This window comes from Triticum dicoccoides, chromosome 5A (assembly GCF_002162155.2).
Source record: "Triticum dicoccoides isolate Atlit2015 ecotype Zavitan chromosome 5A, WEW_v2.0, whole genome shotgun sequence".
Lineage (NCBI taxonomy): Eukaryota > Viridiplantae > Streptophyta > Magnoliopsida > Poales > Poaceae > Triticum > Triticum dicoccoides.
The window spans coordinates 576,752,111-576,771,013 of NC_041388.1; the positions used below are offsets into that span (position 1 = coordinate 576,752,111).

Sequence of the window (18,903 nt, forward strand, 5' to 3'; positions counted from 1 at the left end):
ATAAACATCATCCTGGGACTATTACCCTGCCCGCTCCTTCTTTGTTTGATTTATCTACAGGCCAGTACCTTGTTTTGTTAAAGGCTATTCACGCCTACCGGAACCCTGCACCAGCTATGGAGCCAGAGTCGGAACCGCCAGTTGATCCTTCACGACAGTCTAATTACCGGTGGGATCCGGAGATGATTGCCAACTAGTGGCAATCGGAGTCTTCTTCTTCTTCGCAGTACGACCCCAACTATTATTATGGATATCAGCCAGGCCAGCCGTGGCCATAGACCAACTTAGGCCAAAAGCCTAAGCTTGGGGGAGTACGTATTTCCCACCGACATTACATTTATGCTCACACACTCGTTGCTAGATGTCGGTGCTCATACCTTTTCATTGTATCATACATGCTAGTTTATTTTCTTTTTATGCTTTTTTGTGTGTTTAATAAACCTTAAGAAAAAACCAAAAAGTTAGTTGTAGCTTCTAATTAGTTTACTTCCAATGCTGGTAGTAGTAATTAAAAAGAAAACCCAAAAAGATTTCCTGTTCTTCTTTTACTTGTTGGGAGCTCTCCCATGTAAATAGTTTTATTTCTTTTCTTTTTGTTGGGGGTCGATAGGAGAAGACCATAATTAAATTGTTGAAGTGGCTCTTATATGCATTATTGTTGATCTGACAAAAGAGCCCATATTGCCTTGTCTTCTCCTGTTTATTGAATGCTTGCAGATTCCAGCTTAGTCCAATGCACGTGCACTATTATTATTATTCACATCGTACGGTCGTGCAAGTGAAAGGAAATTATGATGATATATGATGGACTGACTGAGATGAGAAAAGCTGGTATGAACTCGACCTCTTTTGTTTTTGTAAATATGATTAGTTCATCGTTCCTGATTCAGCCTATTATGAATAAACATGTTTGCAATGAAAACTAGAGATCATAGTTTCTTGTGCCATGCTTGATTAGCTATGAGTTATAATGGTTTACCTTGCGTGCCAACATGCTATTAAAATGGTTGTGATGTGGTATGATAGGGTGGTATCCTCCTCTGAATGATTTAAGTGACTTGACTTGGCACATGTTCACGCATGTAGTTGAAACAAAATCAACATAGCCTTCACGATATTTATGTTCATGGTGGATTATATCCTATTAATGCTTGCATTCGGTGTTAATTAATTTTTAATGCATGTTCATAACTGTTGTCGCTTTCTAGCTGGTCGCTTCCCAGTCTTTTGCTAGCCTTCACCTGTACTAAGGGGGAATACTGCTTGTGCATCCAATCCCTTAAACCCCAAAGTTACTCCACATGAGTCCACCGTACCTACCTATATACGGTATCTACCTGCCATTCCAAGTAAATTTGTATGTGCCAAACTCTAAACCTTCAAATAAATATCATGTTTTGTATGCTCGAATAGCTCATGTATCAACTAGGGTTGTCTGTATTTTCCATGTTAGGCGGGTTATTCTCAAGAGGAGTGGACTCCACTCCTCACTCACGAGAAAGTGGCTGGTCACCGGGATGCCCAGTCCCATGCTTTATGCAAACTAAATCAAAATAATTGCAAACAAAACTCCCCCTGGGACTCTTGTTAGTTGGAGGCACTCGTTGTTTCGAGCAAGCCATGGATTGATGCTTGTTGGTGGAAGGGGGAGTATAAACTTTACCATTCTGTTTGGGAACCGCCTATAATGTGTGTAGCATGGAAGATACCGCCATCTCTTGGTTGTTATGTTGACAATGAAAGTATACCGCTCAAAATATTATTCACCTCTATTTCAAAACCGAGCTCTGGCACCTCTACAAATCCCCGCTTCCCTCTGCGAAGGGCCTATCTATTTACTTTTATGCCGAGTCATCATCCTCTTATTAAAAAGCACCAGTTGGAGAGCACCGCTGTCATTTGCATTCATTATTGTTAGTTTACATTGAGTATGACTTGACTAGATCTCTTTTACCATTAATTACAATGTCTAGTCAGTCCTTGGTCTTTAAAGGTGCTCTGCATTTATGTTTTGCGGTCTCAGAAAGAGCTAGCGAGATACCATCTTGTTATATCATATTATGATTGTTTTGAGAAAGTGTTGTCATCCGAGATTTATTATTATTGCTCGCTAGTTGATTATGCTATTGATATGAGTAAACTTGAGACCTAAGCATTATTGCGAATGTGGTTAGTTATAATCTTTGCTGAAAACTTGAATGCTGGCTTTACATATTTACAACAACAAGAGCAAACAGAGTTTGTAAAAGTTTTTCTTTATCACTTTCAGTTTGTCAACTGAATTGCTTGAGGGCAAGCAAAGGTTTAAGCTTGGGGGAGTTGATACGTCTCCGTCGTATCTACTTTTCCAAACACTTTTGCCCTTGTTTTGGACTCTAACTTGCATGATTTGAATGGAACTAACCCGGACTGACGCTATTTTCAGCAGAATTACCATGGTGTTATTTATGTGCAGAAACAAATGTTCTTGGAATGACCTGAAACTTCACGGAGCAACTTTTTGGAAAATATAAAAAATACCTACAAAATATGAAGGCCAGTGGCCCCACCACCTATCCACGAGGGTGGGGGCGCGCCTGCCCCCCTAGGGCGCACCCCCTACCTAGTGGGCCCCCTGGAGCTCCTCCGACTCCAACTCCAACTCTATATATTGTGTTTCAGGGAGAAAAAAATCAGAGAGAAGAATTCATCGCGTTTTACGATACGGAGCCGCCGCCAAGCCCTAAAACCTCTTGGGAGGGCTGATCCGGAGTCCGTTCGGGGCTCCGAAGAGGGGAATCCGTCGCCATCGTCATCATCAACCATCCTCCATCACCAATTTCATGATGCTCACCGCCATGCGTGAGTAATTCCATCGTAGGCTTGCTGGACGGTGATGGGTTGGATGGGATGTATCATGTAATCGAGTTAGTTTTGTTAGGGTTTGATCCCTAGTGTCCACTATATTCTGAGATTGATGTTGCTATGACTTTGCTATGCTTAATGCTTGTCACTAGGGCCCGAGTGCCATGATTTCAGATCTGAACCTATTATGTTTTCATCAATATATGAGAGTTCTTGATCCTATCTTGCAAGTCTATAGTCACCTATTATGTGTTATGATCCGTTAACCCCGAAGTGACAATAATCGGGATACTTACCGGTGATGACCGTAGTTTGAGGAGTTCATGTATTCACTATGTGTTAATGCTTTGTTTCGGTACTCTATTAAAAGGAGGCCTTAATATTCCTTAGTTTCCGTAAGGACCCCGCTGTCACGGGAGGGTAGGACAAAAGATGTCATGCAAGTTCTTTTCCATAAGCACGTATGACTATATTCGGAATACATGCCTACATTACATTGATGAACTGGAGCTAGTTTTGTGTCACCCTAGGTTATGACTGTTACATGATGAACCGCATCCGGCATAATTCTCCATCACCGATCCATTGCCTACGAGCTTTCCATATATTGTTCTTCGCTTATTTACTTTCCCGTTGCTATTGCTATCATCACTACAAAATACCAAAAACACTACTTCTACTACTGTTACCTTTTGCTACCGTTACCACTACTATCATATTACTTTGCTACTAAATACTTTGCTGCAGATACTAAGTTTCTAGGTTTGGTTGAATTGACAACTCAGCTGCTAATACTTGAGAATATTCTTTGGCTTCCCTTGTGTCGAATCAATAAATTTGGGTTGAATACTTTACCCTCGAAAACTGTTGCGATCCCCTATACTTGTGGGTTATCAGAGGTCTAGGACTGCCTAACCTGAGATGGATGAATGTGGCAATGCAGGCCAAATGGCCGTGGTTACAAAGGACAGACAACATCAGACCATGGAGTGAATTCACAATCAAAGTGCCAGATGAATCGATGAGAATCTTCCAAGCGGCAACTAGGTGCACGACACACAATGGACTGAACATGCTTTTTTGGGAATATCGGTGGCTGGACGAGAGGCGGATACAAGAGATTGCCCCGGCCATTTGTGACATGATACCGCGTCGTGTTAGACAGACGAGTTTGCTTGGCCAGGTGACGGGCAACGGATTGTGGGCAGCGTGCCTCAACCCCAATTTGAGTGTCGACGCACTACAGGAGTTCTTACAGATTTGGCAGAGGGTCCAGACTTGGGAACCAGTAGAGAATGTCCCGGAAAGGTTATCATGGTCATGGGAGACGACTGGCCAGTTCACAGTGAGATCAGCGTACGCAGCGAAGTTTTGGGGCAGGGAGGTTATACCCACAGCAGAGTTAACTTGGAAATCATGAGCTCCATCACAATGCAAATTCTTTACGTGGCTTGCACTATGAAACAGGTGTTGGGCGTCCGACCGGCTTGCTAGAAGGGGTTGCCGCATCAATACAAGTGCCATCTTTGTGATCAAGAGGAAGAAACAATAGATCATGTGTTACTAACATGCGTCTTTTCCAGGACGATCTGGGCGGAGGTCTGTAAGGAATTGGGGAAGCCCGAGTGGACGCCAACTCCGTAGGATGCCCTACAACCATGGCTCTGTGGAAAACAAGGAGTAGGTACCATGACGAGGAAAGATCTACACACTTTCCTGCTACTGACGATGTGGGAGTTGTGGAATTATAGGAATGCAGTTTGTTTGATGGTGCCTTGCCATCGACTGGTCATCTCATGCAGAGAATCGAAGTGGAAGACAGATTTGGTCGATGCCTGGACTTATGAAAGGAAACGGTGATTTTGTGTTTGCAGACTTAGTAAGGTGGACCAGTGGCAAGGAGTAGTCTAATTTGTATTAGGTGGAGTGGAGTTGTACATATGGGTGTGAGAAATCACCGCACTTGTAAATGACCGGTGAAGGCTTTCTATGTCTTTCATTCTTTAATATATGATATGCACACTCGTGCATATTCGAGAAAAAACCACCTTGCATCGAATCAGACGACTTACATATAGCTAAAGTGTACCTGGTTTAATTTTATGATCACGCATGCCGGTCGTCTATGTGAGTAAAAAAATCATTGCTTCTGCACTTATTGCGACACCAAATTTGAACGATAAAACACATCGATAGGTCAATCATATGTATGTCAACAAGGAACGCAGCTTCGGTGCTTTAAAGGCACCTATCTTTGGATCACTGACATGTGGGCCAACCATCTGTTGAGTCCACATGTCATAGACACAAAGGTAGGTGCCTTAAGGCACCAAAGCATGGTCCGTCAACGAGTGATGTGCCATGTGCTACCTCCACGGCCGCGGCATCACAATCCTATCGTGGACAATGGATAGTGATGTTGCAAACATGTATGACACAAAACAGTTTGAAGCTTATACATTTATCAAAATTCAAAGTGGATTCGCCCTCGGAAACAGTCTTCCTCAAAGGATCTCCGATCTATTGTGCAATCTATCCTTCGAAAACTGATTAGTTTTTGTCTATAAGCTCCCAGTGCGATTACAAAAAATTGGATCGGATTTTGCAGTTCTTTTTTCATAATTAATCGGTGTTGTTTCAAGGTTAATCTATTTATTCGTCTCAGGGATTTTTTGATCGGGTTGGGTGGACGAGGAAGCATTGCATGCGGTCATTTTTTTTTTGCGGGTGGCATGCGGTCATTAGTTTTGATTAATGGACTTTCCACTCCAAGTAAGGATCTTGTTCCTTCCAGCAAACTCACTTCGGGGGGGCTTCACTTTGCAATTATAATGTACTTGAACTCTTCATATCAATGGTAATATACACAAAGTTTTTGCATATTTGTAAAAAAAAACGTGATCACAAGGCCGGGAAGTGAGTGAAAAGGCAAGCCATTTGCTAACACTACAACACGGGTGTGAAAAGAAGGCATTTTGGCCAAGGCGTTTTTCTAAATGCCTCAAAATCATGCTTAAGGAGGCGTTTTTACAAAGTGCTTCGGTTGTATGCACCTTTGGAGGCATTTTTATAGAATGCCTTAGAATGTAAGCAGCTTCGGAGGCGTTTGTACAAATTGCCTCAGTTCTAGGTAGCTTTGAAGGCATTTTCTAGATTAACCTGTAATGGGTAGACATTTTGAGGCGATTCTGAAGAACGCCTGATAATCGATCGCGGCGTTCCTAAAATATCGCCTTCAATCGCGCTCTATGTTGTTTGCGGTTCTGGACATGCATGGCCATTTTATGTGTATATCTTTATCTTTATCTTTATCTACTAATAAAGCGGCTATCGCTTCTGATCGTCCGTCATTAAAAGTACCCTTCAAGTTGATAAAAATTACCCACCAATGCCACCCGTAAGTAGAAAACGGTTCAATTTTTCGGACCAAAAATCGCCGCCTTCTTCATTGTTTTATAGGGGAGCGACGAGTAGAACAGACAGAAAAACGAGTGGCAGAGTGGTTGGCTGATCGATCTTTTGGCGATGAGACTAGGGTTCGATCCCCAGCTCTCACACTTTTTATCTTTCTTTTCTCACGCATGTCCTACCCATGTATGCGTTCATGGGCCAGCCCATTTCTGGGGCTTTACTTGCTTGTTTTTTTATTTTACTTTTTTGTCTTTTCTTTTCTCATTATGTTTTCTTTCTTCTTTCTTCTTTAAATTAATTCGTGATTTTAATATTCTAAAAGTTGCGAGTTTTTAAAAATAAAATGTTTGAGAAATCATAAAATATATGTGAATTCAAAAATGTTTAGAAAATCATAAAAAAATTGCAGATTCAAAAAATGTTGGTGGTTTTGCTTTTTTGTCTTTTCTTTTCTCATTATGTTTTCTTTCTTCTTTCTTTTTTAAATTAATTCGTGATTTTAATATTCTAAAAGTTGCGAGTTTTCAAAAATAAAATATTTGAGAAATCATAAAATATATGGGAATTCAAAAATGTTTAGAAAATCATAAAAAAATTACAGATTCAAAAAATGTTGGTGGTTTTGCTTTTTTGTCTTTTCTTTTCTCATTATGTTTTCTTTCTTCTTTCTTCTTTAAATTAATTCGTGATTTTAATATTCTAAAAGTTGCGAGTTTTCAAAAATAAAATGTTTGAGAAATCATAAAATATATGTGAATTCAAAAATGTTTAGAAAATCATAAAAAAATTGCAGATTCAAAAAATGCTGGTGGTTTTGCAAAACTGTTCGCAAAATTTAAAAGAATCACAATTTTGAAAAAATGGTCGGGAAATAAAATAACATTCATGATTTTGAAAAAATGATCGTGTATTCAAAACATATTCTGGAATATGAAAAAAAATGTACAATACATTTTAGAAAATGTTCACAAAAATAAAAATAAATATTTTGTTTTTTTAATTTGTTTCCCAATTTTAAAGAAAAGTTCATCGATTCAAAAAATGTTTGGTGAGTAAGAAAAATGTTAATGAATTTGAAACCGGTTCATACATTTAAATAGTTTTGTAAACAAAAGTAATGTTCATGATTATTTTGAGAAAATCATAAATTTCAAAAAAAAATGTCGGTTCGAAAAACTGTTTACTGATTCAAAAGTATTTTATGTCTAGGATTTGATTAGTTTTTCGAAAGTCTTTATATGTCTTGGCGTTGGGAATAGTTCGTAGTCAATGAGATTTGTTTTTAAAGTTTTAAATGTTTCATTGCGCAACATAATGACAAATATGGCATACACTGACAAACTCATAGCCTTGGGATTTACCGCATCGAATATATTGTGATCACGTGGACATCGCGATCATCATCGGCTAGGGTGAGAAAAAGATGGCAACATGATGAGCCACTGTGTTAAAATAGAGTACACTCATATACCAGGATATTGGGTCATACTTATTTGGTTAGGCATAATTTTTAGTCTATATATCCTAATTTTAATAATAAACCACGCAGGTCGTACGTCGTTGGCGCTTTTGCATAAAAGTCCCTTCGTCTTTTAGAAATTAACCCGCAGTCCTCCTAACATGTCAAACCGAACCAGTACGGGCGATGGAAAAGAAAAAAAAAGCTTACCTCCCCCGTCTCCACCTCCAGCGCGCCGCCGCAGTTGGCCCTCGCCCCTCCGCCGCACGCCGCCACCGCCCCTCCGCCGCACGTCGCCACCGCCCCAGCGGATTTCCACCACCGGCGACACTCGACGCCGGCGCCGTACCTTCCCCCAACTCCTCTCTCTCCTCCTCCTTCGCCGTCACCGCTCTTCATCATCCGGCAGACTCTGTCAAAATGGGCAGGCGGCGCTGGAGTTCACCGGAACGGGTAGGCTGGCGGCGGGCGGCGGGCGGCGCGAGGAAGATGGCGGATCCGGGCGCGACGTCGAGGGTTCAGGCGGCTGGTGCGGCAGCTTGCTCCGATGGCGGCGGTGTCCTGCTCACCCAGAGAAAGAGAGAGACATGGCGTGAGGGGGAGAGGAAAGAGAGGAAGAAATGAGAAGGAGAAGGGGCGCAGGGCGAGGGAGGCACTCGCCGGCGGTGGTGCCGCTCTGCCGCTGCATCTCTCTTCCCCCACGTCCCTACTGCTGCTCCTCTAACTCCATCTCTCTGCTGTCGATTCTCTGTCCGGTGCTACCTCTCCTCTCTGCTCCTTGCTGCCTGTGGCTGTCCCGTCTCTCCTAGCGCTGCTGCTGCTGCACCTCTTCTGAAGCTCTTCTCAAATCCGTTGATGCAGTTCTTCTCTGAACTCCAACCTGCTGCTGCTTGTCTCTCTCTCTCTCAATTTTGCTGTAATTCTGTGAACCATTGTTGTGCGATTATATGATTTGTGGTATTTGCTTGAGTGAACCTGTAAGGTTTGTACCTTCTGGAAAGTGCTAGCACCTACATATTATCCAAAAAAATTCTAAATGTCATGAGGCATGAGCCACGATTTTTCTCAACAACGACCCTTGGTATATATAAGGCATGCATACAATTTTAATAACACTCTTTTTGCTCTCATTTATCTGTTGGCATAGAGCATCGTATAATATAGAAGATTCATTCAAACACAGCTCTTTGAATATCGGAAAAAATATTGGTTGCCTGATTTATTTATAAGAAGATTCTTCTATGTATTTAGTTACATGATTTTAATTTGATCGTCTTATTTCAACTTTTTTTTGCTGAGTATGATATTTCCTTAGGTTCACCTTGACCTTCACTGCTCTTGTGTAAGAGCTTAAGTAAATTGATGTTGTATCATCAGAATCTGTAGCCTTGCACAGTTTTTTTGTCTGTACATACACTTCAATTTCTTTCTCGCACTGAAATCCCTCTTTGTCACAGGATGAATCAGAAACTGAAGATGATGATCCCATGGACACAGAAGAAGCTTCCTCTATCCTCATCGCTGCACTACAGTCTTTCAGCAAAGCTCTGGTGAACTTTGAAATCCAGTTTAGAGAATTGTTCATGACTTGACAGAAATCATTCTTATGAGCACATCGTTTGATTCTATTACTAGGTCAATCAACTTCAACTACCATGTGGAAGTGGAACTATTGTTGTCTGTCAATTAAGACAGTCGGGAACTTGGTGTTGTCATTCCTGGCTATTGTATTAGGATACTAGCTGCACTTACATGCAGATATGCTTGTGATTCTAAAGATAGTACACTAGGTGATTGATGTGTGGGTCGCTCAAGTCCTGTGGGGTGCTGGGCTAAAGGTGTTCCATATACATGAACCATAAACTGGAATTGAAATTATTCTCCGTACGCACAAGTAAAACCTATGCAAAGTGAACAATCTCACAGTTGCAGCTTATATTCAGTACTTCTTCATTACAATTGTCGGTTTCAAAGCATTTTCTTTCTCTAATTCTGCAATTTTATAAACTGCAACTCAGTTTTGCCCACAAATGTTTTGCTCCTCATAAAACTAATTTTCTACTAACTGATTTTCGTATTTCCATTATAGTTTATTCATTACCATGGTCAAGGAATTATCAGCGTTTTTTCTGACTTGGTCAACTTACCCTTGCAGTAATCTGCCATAAAAGACAGAATGTAAGAAAGGGTCTACTTTAGCAGTTGAGATCGAGATGCTACTCCAATCTATATATGAAACCAAATCAGGTGGGCTCGATGACAAAGAGGTAATAAGAGATGAACTCTTCCAGTATAAAAAGTTGATGGTCCTAATTAGTTTATAGCTTATTTCTTGATCACTTTAATTTACACGACATCTCCAGGGCTTTTCGTGTTCTGTGGTAATATATTTGATTATAGTCACAGCTTACGCAAGATGATTATTTACGTTCCTAATTTATCTTCCTCTATCATGGTGGTAGGGAAACATCGCCGTTAGTTTGCCTGAGATAGAAGGGCTTCACATAATTTTGTCAATAGCATTGATCAGGATATCTTTTTTCTCATTCCTTTCTATTTGTAGACAAGGAAGAATCATAGAGAATCTCGATCCTTACACTGTAGCAGTACCTGAAGCAGAGCAAACCGCTTTCTCAAATTTAATAGTAGATGGAAAGGAATGGTTGTTTTTGTTGCAGGTTACTCCAAGAACAAGTGCATTGTCAAGCTAGATGTTTTATATTAGCCGTCCATAATCTGGATGCTTGTGTATCCTGCGACTTGGTTCATCCTGGAGATTTTTGTGTTCAAACACAAGTGTGGGCTGCTTGCAGGGTAGAGCATAATTGGATTTTAAAGCCATTTATAATGTCCCGCAAAACTATAAGTTTGAACAAAGGTACATTAAGTTGTGTCACTCACATGGACAGTGTTGCCATCTATAATGCCTTACAAGTCTGAGCTCCATCACGATAATCTGATTAGTGTGTCGCAAGTCTGCTATTTCTAACTATACAAATTCTGCACTTATTTAGCATTTTACATGATGCGTAGATTTTTCAGAACAGAAATAAGTGAATCCTTTTAACCTGATTTTGCTATATTATTTAGTTTGAAGTTACTTTGTAAATCCCAGTTTCTCCAGTATTGTAACTCTGTGTCAAATTAAACTGATATTTCTCTTGTGGACAACTTCAATTTGTAATATCATGATTTTCTTTTTTAGAAACCACTTCAACTAGCCTAGGGCTATGTCTATTAGTCCTCCAGTATTTCTTGGAATGAGATAACACATGTTTCTTCAAGTGTCTACACACTACATGAAGTAATTAAGTTTCTTATAGAAGTAGTCAAACCTGGATACCAATTTATTGGAACATTATATTTCTTATAGAAGTAGTCAAACAAGGATATCAATTTATTGGAACCATCAAGGAAGAGACACTCCTGGAGGGTCAGAAGTAATGCAATATATTCTCCCTCTTATGCCTATTTGAAATACGGTTGTAGGGTTGTACTTTGCCACTCATATTGCAGTACTGAACTGTAACATGGATGGGGCAGGAAAGTGTGCTAAACCTTCTAACATGGACACTGCACTTGTATGAGCTACGGGCCACTATTGTTTGTCATATGGATTGTAGATGTAGTGGTAATGTACCACATTTTTCTTTTAGTAAGGATGATATTTGTACGGAGTATAACAATCTGGTTGCTGTGATCTTCCTATTGTCCGTAGAGCCAGAAGAAAAATAGAATAAAAAATTTCATTAGACAAATAAAAGAATTGGTGATTGAATATCACATGGCTGTAATTTTATATCTATGTGGGAGCTTGACGTAAGAATACATGCAGAGTATACAAGTGAAAAACATTATTTATTTACAGGCGTTATTACCAGAGTTTTTTTAACAGGGAGGGATCCCGAAGCTTTATTATCATCGTAATAACATGATACAACACATATGACATCCAGGCCCTAAAGAAACAAGAAAATACATAACAAGTCGATGGACTTTTAAAAAAAGGACCTCAAACTGAGAGACAAAAACATGATCAGGCCCTTGCGACAGTGTAGGTTGCATCTCGCCGCCGTCGGGGACGAGCCACTTGGGGCAACGAGGTTGCTATGGCAGTATGGCTCGAGGCCATACATAGCCCCCACATAGAAGAAACACTGCCTCCTTGTTAGCATAGCCCTAGAAGGAAGAAAGAGGCGCGCAGACAGACCCATCGCCTTAGAAGGTTGCACTTCAGCCTGAAGAGTCACCAAAGCGACGAAGACCGTCCATCAATTGCGAAAGACCAACTTCAGCGAGCAGCGTAGCTTCATAACAATTGCCGGTGAAAATAAGCTCATATCGGATCATATATTATATTTTTGGATGAAGTTAACACCAAAGCTTCTACTGGTAAAAATTAGGGCCAGTTCGGAAGTGAAAATCCTAATGAAGTCTTGTTAACCTCAAATATTGGCTTTACAAGAAAAGACTCTTTTTTTCGCAATAATGGATGAGCAAGAATTTTAGAAACCAATGTTTCATTGTTGTTTCCCATGGCAACGCACGGGCATTATTTTACTAGTATATAATATATATATATATATATATATATATACATATATATATATATCTTACCTACTAATAAAGCACGGATTGTTTCTGGTCGTCCGTCATGCCATTTTACAAATAAACCCCTCAGTTTTCTGTAAATCAATCCATAGTACACGTTTAAGTTATAACCGAACCGTTTTTTCTTATTTTCTCAGAAAACCCCCTGACGTTTTAGACAATCAACCCGCCGTTCATATTTAAGTCAGCCGAAACGTTTTTTAGTTTTAACAGAAAACCCCTTGACGTTTCGGTTAATCAATCTACAGTTTATGTAAAATAAGATTATTCATATCTTTTAAACCGTAACTTAAATTTTAACATGTTATATATGAAACTTGATTAGAAAAATCATATCTTTTAAACCGTAACTTAAATTTTAACATATTATATATGAAACTTGATTAGAAAAATATGTAGAATCTAAATATGAAGTTATTTTTAGCTGTTAAATATTGCTAAAATATAATTTTTGGTGCAAACTTAATATATAGTGTACGGTCTGTTTTTTTTGTACCGTCGGTGATTCAAATTGCAAATAAACATCTATTAAAACCAGAGTGAGAGAAAAAAAAACATCGAGAACCATGCATACACAACTATGAAAAACCTTGCGGGAAAAAAACAACATACTTTTTATCTTATTCCAAGCGAGTGTGCGCACGTGCGCGCACGCAAAAGAGAGAGACATTAAGACTAACCACATTCAAACGTGTTTCCATTGTGTGAGCACAGAGGTCACTGTCGGCAACATAAATGTGATGCCATGTGAAACTAAAAGACGTGGGCCTATTAATGTCTTGAGTCATGGTTATTGGGTTAAGAGTGTGTGTTATTTTCTTTCCCGTTGCAATGCACGGGCTTTTTTTTCGAGCGAGTGTGTGTGAGTATAGAGGAAATACAAATGTGATGCCATATGAAACTAAAAGACGCGGGCCTATTAAGGTCTTGAGTCATGGTTATTGGGTTAAGAACGTGTGTTATTTTCTTTCCCGTTGCAACGCACGAGTTTTTTTGCTAGTAAATAATAAAGCATTTACTGTTTCTGGTGGTACGTTGTTGGTTTTTTCCGAAAACAACCCTCTATTTTTTTGAATTCAAGCTGCAGTCCCTGTTTAAGTGGCACTCTGGAAAAACGTTTCGTTTTTGCGTCAAAGCCACTGCATTTGTTAGAAATTATGCCCGCGGCCCTTATCTCTTATTGGACTGGCTCACCACCGCGTGTCTCCGCCGGGCACGCGCCGCCGCTTGCCGCGGGCGTCCGCGCCAAGGCGTGCAGGAGACCATGTTAAAGGCTGGTCGCAGGGGAGGCCTCGGCAGGAAGACTCGAGGCGGTCTCGGGCGTAACGGGGAGCTGGCTAGAGCGCACAGACGACGGGGGCTTGTGCATGAGGCGAAGACCGACGTGGAAGTTGAGGAGGCGGCGGTCTGAGTTGGCCGGAGCGCACGGAAGACGGCTCTGCTTGCCGGAGGCGGACGGGATTGGCTCAAGAGATCCACTCGGGCGCGAGAGGAGGCTGGACGAGAGGGTCAGGTCTGGCTTAGCAGGCTCGAGAGAAGGCTGGAGGAGAGGGCCATGCGTGCCTTGGCGTCCCAAGAGCCACGAGGCCGTCACCACCGGCGTGGCGCGTCCAAGTCAGTGGCGGCAAACGGTCGTTGCAGGTGTAAGGACCAAAGCAAAGCGACGACACAAGGCCGGGCGTCGGAGCAAAGCAGAGCCGGGAGCGCACGGCGTGCACTCGACGGACATACCACCACCGGCTAGCGGCTAGATCTCCACGTGGCCCCCGTTCCCCACACCCGCCCGACCCCGCCCCTCGCCGGACCCGGCGCACTCCAGGAGGCGTAGTGTATCATCGGCGCGGAGAGGTGTGAGGTCGCCAAGGGGGGAATCAGGGGCGGGAGGGGGATCCTTGCCGCGCACATCCTTGCTCGCTCGATCTGGCGCCATGGTCCCTGGGGCTTGTATGTGAAGTGAAGGAGGGAATAAAGAGGGGAGTACGCGGCGCCGTGGGGTGTGTGCCTGGAGCACGGGCGCGTGTGTGGCTGGAGAGAGCACGAAGGGAACTGGGGTTGGAGCGGAGAAGCTCTGCTGGCGGTGGTGGGTTGATGACGAGCAGCGATGTGTGGATAAGGGAGCTCTCTCGGTGATTTTTGGTCTATTCGCTTTTTTTCATGGTTGCACCGCTGCTGGATCTGCTACGTGCTACCGATCGCAATCAAAATTCTGAATGAGCAGCGTTGTGTGGACAAGGGAGCTCTCTAGATGGGGATTTTTGGTCTATTTGCTTTTTTAATAATGGTTAAATAGTTACACCTACCAGAAGCTGCTGGATGTTGCTGTGTGTATTACCGATTGAAAAAAATTTGGATATGCTGTTATATTCATTATTTACTTTTTTCTATATTGTAATTTTTTAGTGAAGAAGATAATTGGAGCTCACTAAGATTTGCTGACAATTAAGATATTCCTCAACTCTGGATGTCACCGATGTCATTGGTGAGATATGAAGGGGAGAGGGAGGGATGAAGAGAGGGCATTTTGCTCGCGTCCTATTTCTCCCCCACACGCCAGCTGGGAGGTCTGTTTTACCATCTCTCCCGCAGCTCTCTGTGCCATAATTCTGCAATTTCAAATAAAGTTCATCCATTCACAAAAATGTTTGCTCTATTAAAATCCTTATGTTTTTTAAATTAAATCCATAGAGCATAAAGGCATATTTTTTAGAGGATAAACCCGCAAACCATAAGAGTGTTGGTATTGTAGGGAAATTTGTCCCAAGGAAGAGATCCGCGCGTGGCGCGTGTCCCTCGACCCGGGCCTTTTCACAACCCGTGCTCAAACTTAGCCGACCCAACTATCACGAAAATAAGGCAACACTAGTTAAAATAATTAATAAATTTGCAATGGAATCCAAATATATACTTCTTATTTGAATGGTGCAATTGATTGGATTCTGAAATGCATATTTGCTTAAAATTAAAATATACCGTAAAATTTGTTCCGTTGCAACGCACGGTCATTTGTGCTAGTATATATAAGTACTTGAGAAAGTAAGGCGTGCCTAACTACAACACCGTGGTGGATGGGCGGGCCTAGCAGAGTCGAAGTTGGTTGGGCTGGGCTGGCTTGGTGGACGTCCGCATCGTTTCTCTTTTTACAATTTGCCGGACGGAGCTTGAGGCATTCCCGAAAATCGCCATAAAACATCGCGGGCGTTCCTAAAGATCGCCTGAAAAGGCTGACCATGGAAGGCATTTTTCAAAAATGCATGCGTATGTCTTTCCCTTCGTGACCATCCATAGTGTTTTTCAAAAGCGCCTCATTAGACGATTGAAGGCATTATTTGAGCTTTTAAAGGCATTTTTCAATGCCTCCTATTTCCTACCATGATGTAGTGTAAGTAAGCACGTAAGGTGTGGTAGTATACGTCCTTGCAATGATTTGTCTGACACGATGGCAACCATTGTCATGTTCATTTTATGATCTCCACCATCTACTACCTCCTTTCCGGTTTAGAAGACACATACATATCTCTAGGTCCACGATTAAACCAACGTAATATGAGTTTTATATCATTGGAAACTTCAAATGTTATATTTTCTAATGGTATAACTTTTATGTATACAATTTAATTATATTGATGAAATTAGCTATGTAGGGATACACATGGGCCTTTTAAACCCGAAGGGAGGCAGTATTTATCACAAGCCTCAACCAAGGAGCAAGACAATCTGGAAAAACAACCAAAATTAAGACTGATGTAGTTGGAAGAGTGGGCCTCTCATATGGATTATATTTGCCACCAAAAAAAAACTGTTGCAGATAATCAGAACCCTGCTTACCGTAGATCAGGGAGTAGCAAATGACATCGCCTATGTCGGTAGCAAATCTGATATTCTTTTTTCATCTATGTGAAAATACGTGACTTTACTGTTTGAAGATTCGCCACATTGGCTTTTTTTGTGCCTTATTATTTTCATTACATATCTTTTTTGTTAGGATTTATAGCATAGTCTAAATGAGACCATAGTCAGAAGTATATTGAACAGTGCAGAAAATATTGGAAACAACTTGTATTTGTAGATGAAGTAAATATAGTTAAAACACAAAAGATCAAGCTAATCATATGTCACATTATAATTATAAGACACCAAACAACCGAAGAAGTCATGAATGGAGTACAAACACTGAAACCATTGGCGTGTTTTCAATCCAAAACAGTGTTGCATTTGCTAGATTTACAACAAAGACTCATAAATAGTTTAGATAATACATATATTAGAGTCCAACAGTATGCTCCATTCAGCAGTTAACATGGGGAAGTAAGCGTTACAACAGTTACATTTTTCTTTATCCACCAGTATCAATGTTATTTACATTTAACAGTACTGCCAGACAACAAAAGCCATATGAATTTTCTCTCAATGACAACACCAAAAGTCAAAATAATGAAGTCATGTGGATTTTACTTCGCAAAACAGCTCACTGCGAGGACTCAAAACACATTTCAGTGTCCGCCATTCCATCAGAGCCTACAAGCAATAGCTTGTCAGGATACGCTTCGATGTGCCCAAACGCAGTGGTGCCGGGAGGACACTCCAGCGCAGCCTCGAGGGTGCGATGGTGCACGCCGTGGGAGTCCACACAGTAGCCACCCTTGTGGTCGTGCCCGGCGAAGCAGGCCTTAACACAGTTGTACCGTCGAACAACAGCCATCACCTCATCATAGTTCCACATGAGGCCTACCTGGGACGCTGCTACAGGATCCAATGGGAGGTGACTGCACAAGACGACATTCTGCCGACGCTCCGATGCATCCCGTAGGACATCACTGAGCCAGGACAGCTGCTCCTTTCCAACAGCACCATTGAACATCACGTACCGCTGGTCGACGCCCACCAGACCCTCAGGGCTGTTCTTGTCGGCGTTTGGGTTCTTTTCTTCAAGGAGGCTCATTGCTGCTGCAGTCACTGGATGATCACGAGGCCAGCCAAGCGTGCTGAAGTCATAAGCATCCAGAACAACAAATCTGTACTCAGGACACGGCGAGAAGTCATAGTAGGCGCGGTCAGAACCCGTTGGCATCTTCAGCAAAGCCACTAGCTCGGTCCGAGGAAGGTTGTAGAGGCAATGGTTGCCAAACATGTGGTAGGTCGGGCCGTCGGACTTCTCAAACTCGCCGAGGACCTTCTGCACCGCCCACAACGACTTGTCCTTTGGGCATTTCCCGTCGACGATGTCACCAAAGTTGATGGAGAACTTGACACCACCTTGCTTGTTCCACGCACTGACAGCCCTCTGGAGGACGTCGATGCTGTGACGGTAGTAGCGCGGGATGCCAGTGAAGGATCGCCCGTCCGGGATGTCGGCATACTGGACATCGGCAATGACACCAAAGGTAAACAGGGGCTTGTGGGCAGATGCATGGGCTAGTCCGTTCGTTGCCGCCATCATTGAACTTTGGTGTCACCGGACCTTCGAAAACCTCCCTTCTTCTTGTTGTCTGCGAGGAACTGAACCTACAAGCAGTGAAAAGATCTCTGCGCAAGAACCTACAAGAGAAGTCGAGCAATATTTGTTCAGGACGCTCTACCGGTGAGGGGAACAGTACAGACTACAGAGCACTCTGTTTATCAGAGTAAAATGTAAAGCAGATAGCAGACTGGATACCAGTAGCATATAGCAGTAAAAGTCCCCACTTATTCTTCTTCCAAGATTATACAGTTTACAGTTTCAATTTCCCTTTCAACCACTTCCACTAGAAGTAACTGTGGATGAGACCAGCTCCAAATACTGAATGAATACTGCAGCGTTGCATACCAGTGTGCATCTCATCCAATTTCCCATTGTCAAGCACCGGGAGCTACACCCTGGCCTGAATTGCTGATAAAATCACTTAGGCGACCCGCCGTAGCCAAAACTAGCGATTCGTACGGAAGGGGATACGGACTGTGACGACCACAGAAGGAAGGAGGCAGGGGAGGATGGATTACCGGCGCAGCGAGGGAGTCGGGGTAGCCGGACTCCGGCGGGAGCTGGTTTGGTTGCTCCCGGCCCCGAGGGCGGACGGCGGAGAGTCGGAGCCGGGATGGGGAGGAGTTTGGATCTTGACGAAAGATTCTCTTTTTTTTTCCTGAAACAATGACGAAAGCTTCTCTGCTCGTCTTAGACGGTTGGTTTTTTTTTCCTTTTTGAGGCTGTCTTTTTTTTTGAGGGTTTTTTTAGGCTGTCTTGGTTGGTTGGAGTCTTGGACAGACGGGGAAACGCGATGGGCGGGAGCAACAAGCGCTTCTTCGAGAGTCTCGCAAAGATCAGCGCCACTTGGCGTGTTCTCAGCCATTCGTCAATGTCGCGCTCTAGACGGTCTTTTCGAATTTTATTTTTTTGCATGTGCTTTCGGCTTTTTAAATGTTTTATTATTATTTTTTTTGAGGTTTTGATTTTCTCCCAATCTTTCTTAGCTTTTCGATAAAAAAAATTCGAAAAAAAAAATTGCCTTTCGGAAAGTTATGGTTTTTTTCGCAAGAGGCACGGTTGTGCTTTAGCGAGAGTCACGGCCGTGCCTTTCGGAAACGGAAAAAACGCGTTTTCTGTT

General features: G+C 42.2%; 1 protein-coding gene across 2 annotated transcripts; it reads right to left on the bottom strand.

Moving 5' to 3' along the window:
- Positions 1-16,584: 16,584 nt before the first annotated feature.
- Positions 16,585-18,472, bottom strand: LOC119302974 (manganese-dependent ADP-ribose/CDP-alcohol diphosphatase-like). Of its 2 annotated transcripts, XM_037580042.1 has the most exons (3): positions 18,302-18,472; positions 18,129-18,183; positions 16,585-17,860 (listed from the first exon to the last, which is right to left on the bottom strand). In XM_037580042.1, exon 3 carries the CDS (start codon positions 17,760-17,762, stop codon positions 16,791-16,793), a length of 972 nt encoding a protein of 323 aa, XP_037435939.1. In that variant the 5' UTR covers positions 17,763-17,860; positions 18,129-18,183; positions 18,302-18,472; the 3' UTR covers positions 16,585-16,790. The 2 variants fall into 2 exon arrangements, with proteins under 2 accessions (XP_037435939.1, XP_037435938.1); XM_037580041.1 differs by lacking the exon at positions 18,129-18,183.
- Between the last annotated feature and the right edge of the window lie 431 nt (positions 18,473-18,903).